Here is a 1,858-nt window from a genome sequence, read left to right on the forward strand (position 1 = left end):
ATTTATTTAAAAACTTTCTAGTTTCACTTTGATTTTTAAACTCCAGTAGGGTAACTCTGTTCGCAAAAGGTGCACTTTTGCGAAGAGGGCGCCATCGAAGTTTGAGGACACTTTTTTAATTGACTCAAAGAGAGAAGTGGTCCCTCTTGTTATGTAGACTCTTTGGTTTCCCGTTCGACGAACGGACTCAAAAGAATCGATTGTCAAGTCATTGTGGGATCAGTGTACACACTCTTTGTGAACAGAAGCCTCACTTGTTTACAATGGCGTCTTAGAAGACGGACTTTCTCAAGATTAGATCTAAACGAACTAATGAAAAACTGAAAAGTAAACTACAGTGACTTGTTGTTATGTTGTTTGCGATCCAGGTCTACAGTGACTTCAGATTACCTTTAATTTTTTTCAGATTCAAAAGTTAAGTAGTTGGGAAGTTTCAGGTGGCGAAAGTGACGGATTTTCACAAATATAATATGTATAGATAACAAATACCCCCAACAAACACACAAACCCTAAAAGTACTCACCTCTGACGTCATCGGCGTCGTCATCGCTGTTGAACTCGGCCGTCTCCTCGCGACCGTTGACCAGGAAGTAAATCACCTTGGTTGCCATGGCAACCGCGCACTCGGCCAGTCCCCTCAAGCACCAATCACAAACGTCCTCCTCTCAGGAACAACTCGGCGCTGTGACCATGACGGCTATCCCAGAACGCCTTGCTGGTCTACGGACAGTGGTGACGTCACTATGCGTGTGGCGTGCAAGTGATGGCGACGTCACTTTGTGGGATGCACAGGAGATGATGACGTCACTTTGTGTGGTGTACAGGTGGTGATAACGTCACTTTGCAGGTATACAGATGATGACGTCAAATACGCACAATCTTAAGCACCATAAGACACAAGATAAACTTCACCGACTATCCCCGAGCAGGTAAAATTATCTTTCTCAAGAGTTCCAATTCAGCGCGAGGCTATAAGCGATGACAAAAAGACAACAATTGTAGAAATAGAATTCCCTTCAACTGATCCCACTCTTACAAAAGAAACAATAATATAGACTCAAAACTGAGGCAAAATTCCCACTAAAGGGTTAATATTATATTTTTGAAAATTGACTTTCCTAAACAATTGAAAGCACAACTCATTAATACAGTAGGCACAATGTCGACGATAAAGTCTCTCGAATAAGTTATGGCCATAATATTTTTTTTTTAAACTGGGTTTCCCAAACACATTTACTGGCGATAAAACTATCCCTTTATATAAACTGTACAGAAAATTACAATAATTACGGAGGAATAACACTACGTTTAACGATACTTAATTCGACCTAACAAAGTAAAGATCTGAACGTGACGCAGCGTGGTGGAATCAAGCTCTCGTCAATTTTTGGGCACATTGAGTTATTGGTATCATATTAAAGCTTATTCACTTGTCTTGCTTTCAATGAAAAAATTACCCATCCATCTTCAATAGAAGTTGAAATATTTTGGATTGAAAGAGGTGGGGGTCACCTGGTTTAAGATGTAAAATTAGCAAGAAAATGGCCGCCAAAGCTTGGTAAATTCTAAAGCTGGAGAGTCCATGGAACTTGTAAATTTATATTTTTGTGCCTTTAATAAACGTTGTCCGTGAAATCCTCAAAGGAATGTGTTTTTGTAAATGGACATAAAAGGTGTTGAGCCAAAAGACAAAAATTTGATAAAAATTGCTAAGCAGGGAGAAAACTGCTGTTTTCTTCGATTTCATTATTTTGACGAGAGCCTGATTCCACAACGCTGCCTCACATATTTCAAAAACTGGGTTTCCCAAACACATGTACTGGCGATAAAACTATCCCTTTATAAACTGTACAGAAAA

The 1,858-nt window shown here is 39.5% G+C and overlaps 1 protein-coding gene across 1 annotated transcript in view; it reads right to left on the reverse strand.

The window, feature by feature from the left end:
* Positions 1–531: 531 nt before the first annotated feature.
* Positions 532–1,858, reverse strand: part of LOC106013013 — a gene marked incomplete at its 3' end in the record, with an annotated part of 2,577 nt that continues 1,250 nt past the window's right edge. The window contains 1 exon segment of the mRNA XM_013087588.1: positions 532–969. Coding sequence (XP_012943042.1) covers positions 532–611 — 80 coding nt within the window.

Source organism: Aplysia californica, unplaced genomic scaffold (genome assembly GCF_000002075.1).
Source record: "Aplysia californica isolate F4 #8 unplaced genomic scaffold, AplCal3.0 scaffold00606, whole genome shotgun sequence".
Lineage (NCBI taxonomy): Eukaryota > Metazoa > Mollusca > Gastropoda > Aplysiida > Aplysiidae > Aplysia > Aplysia californica.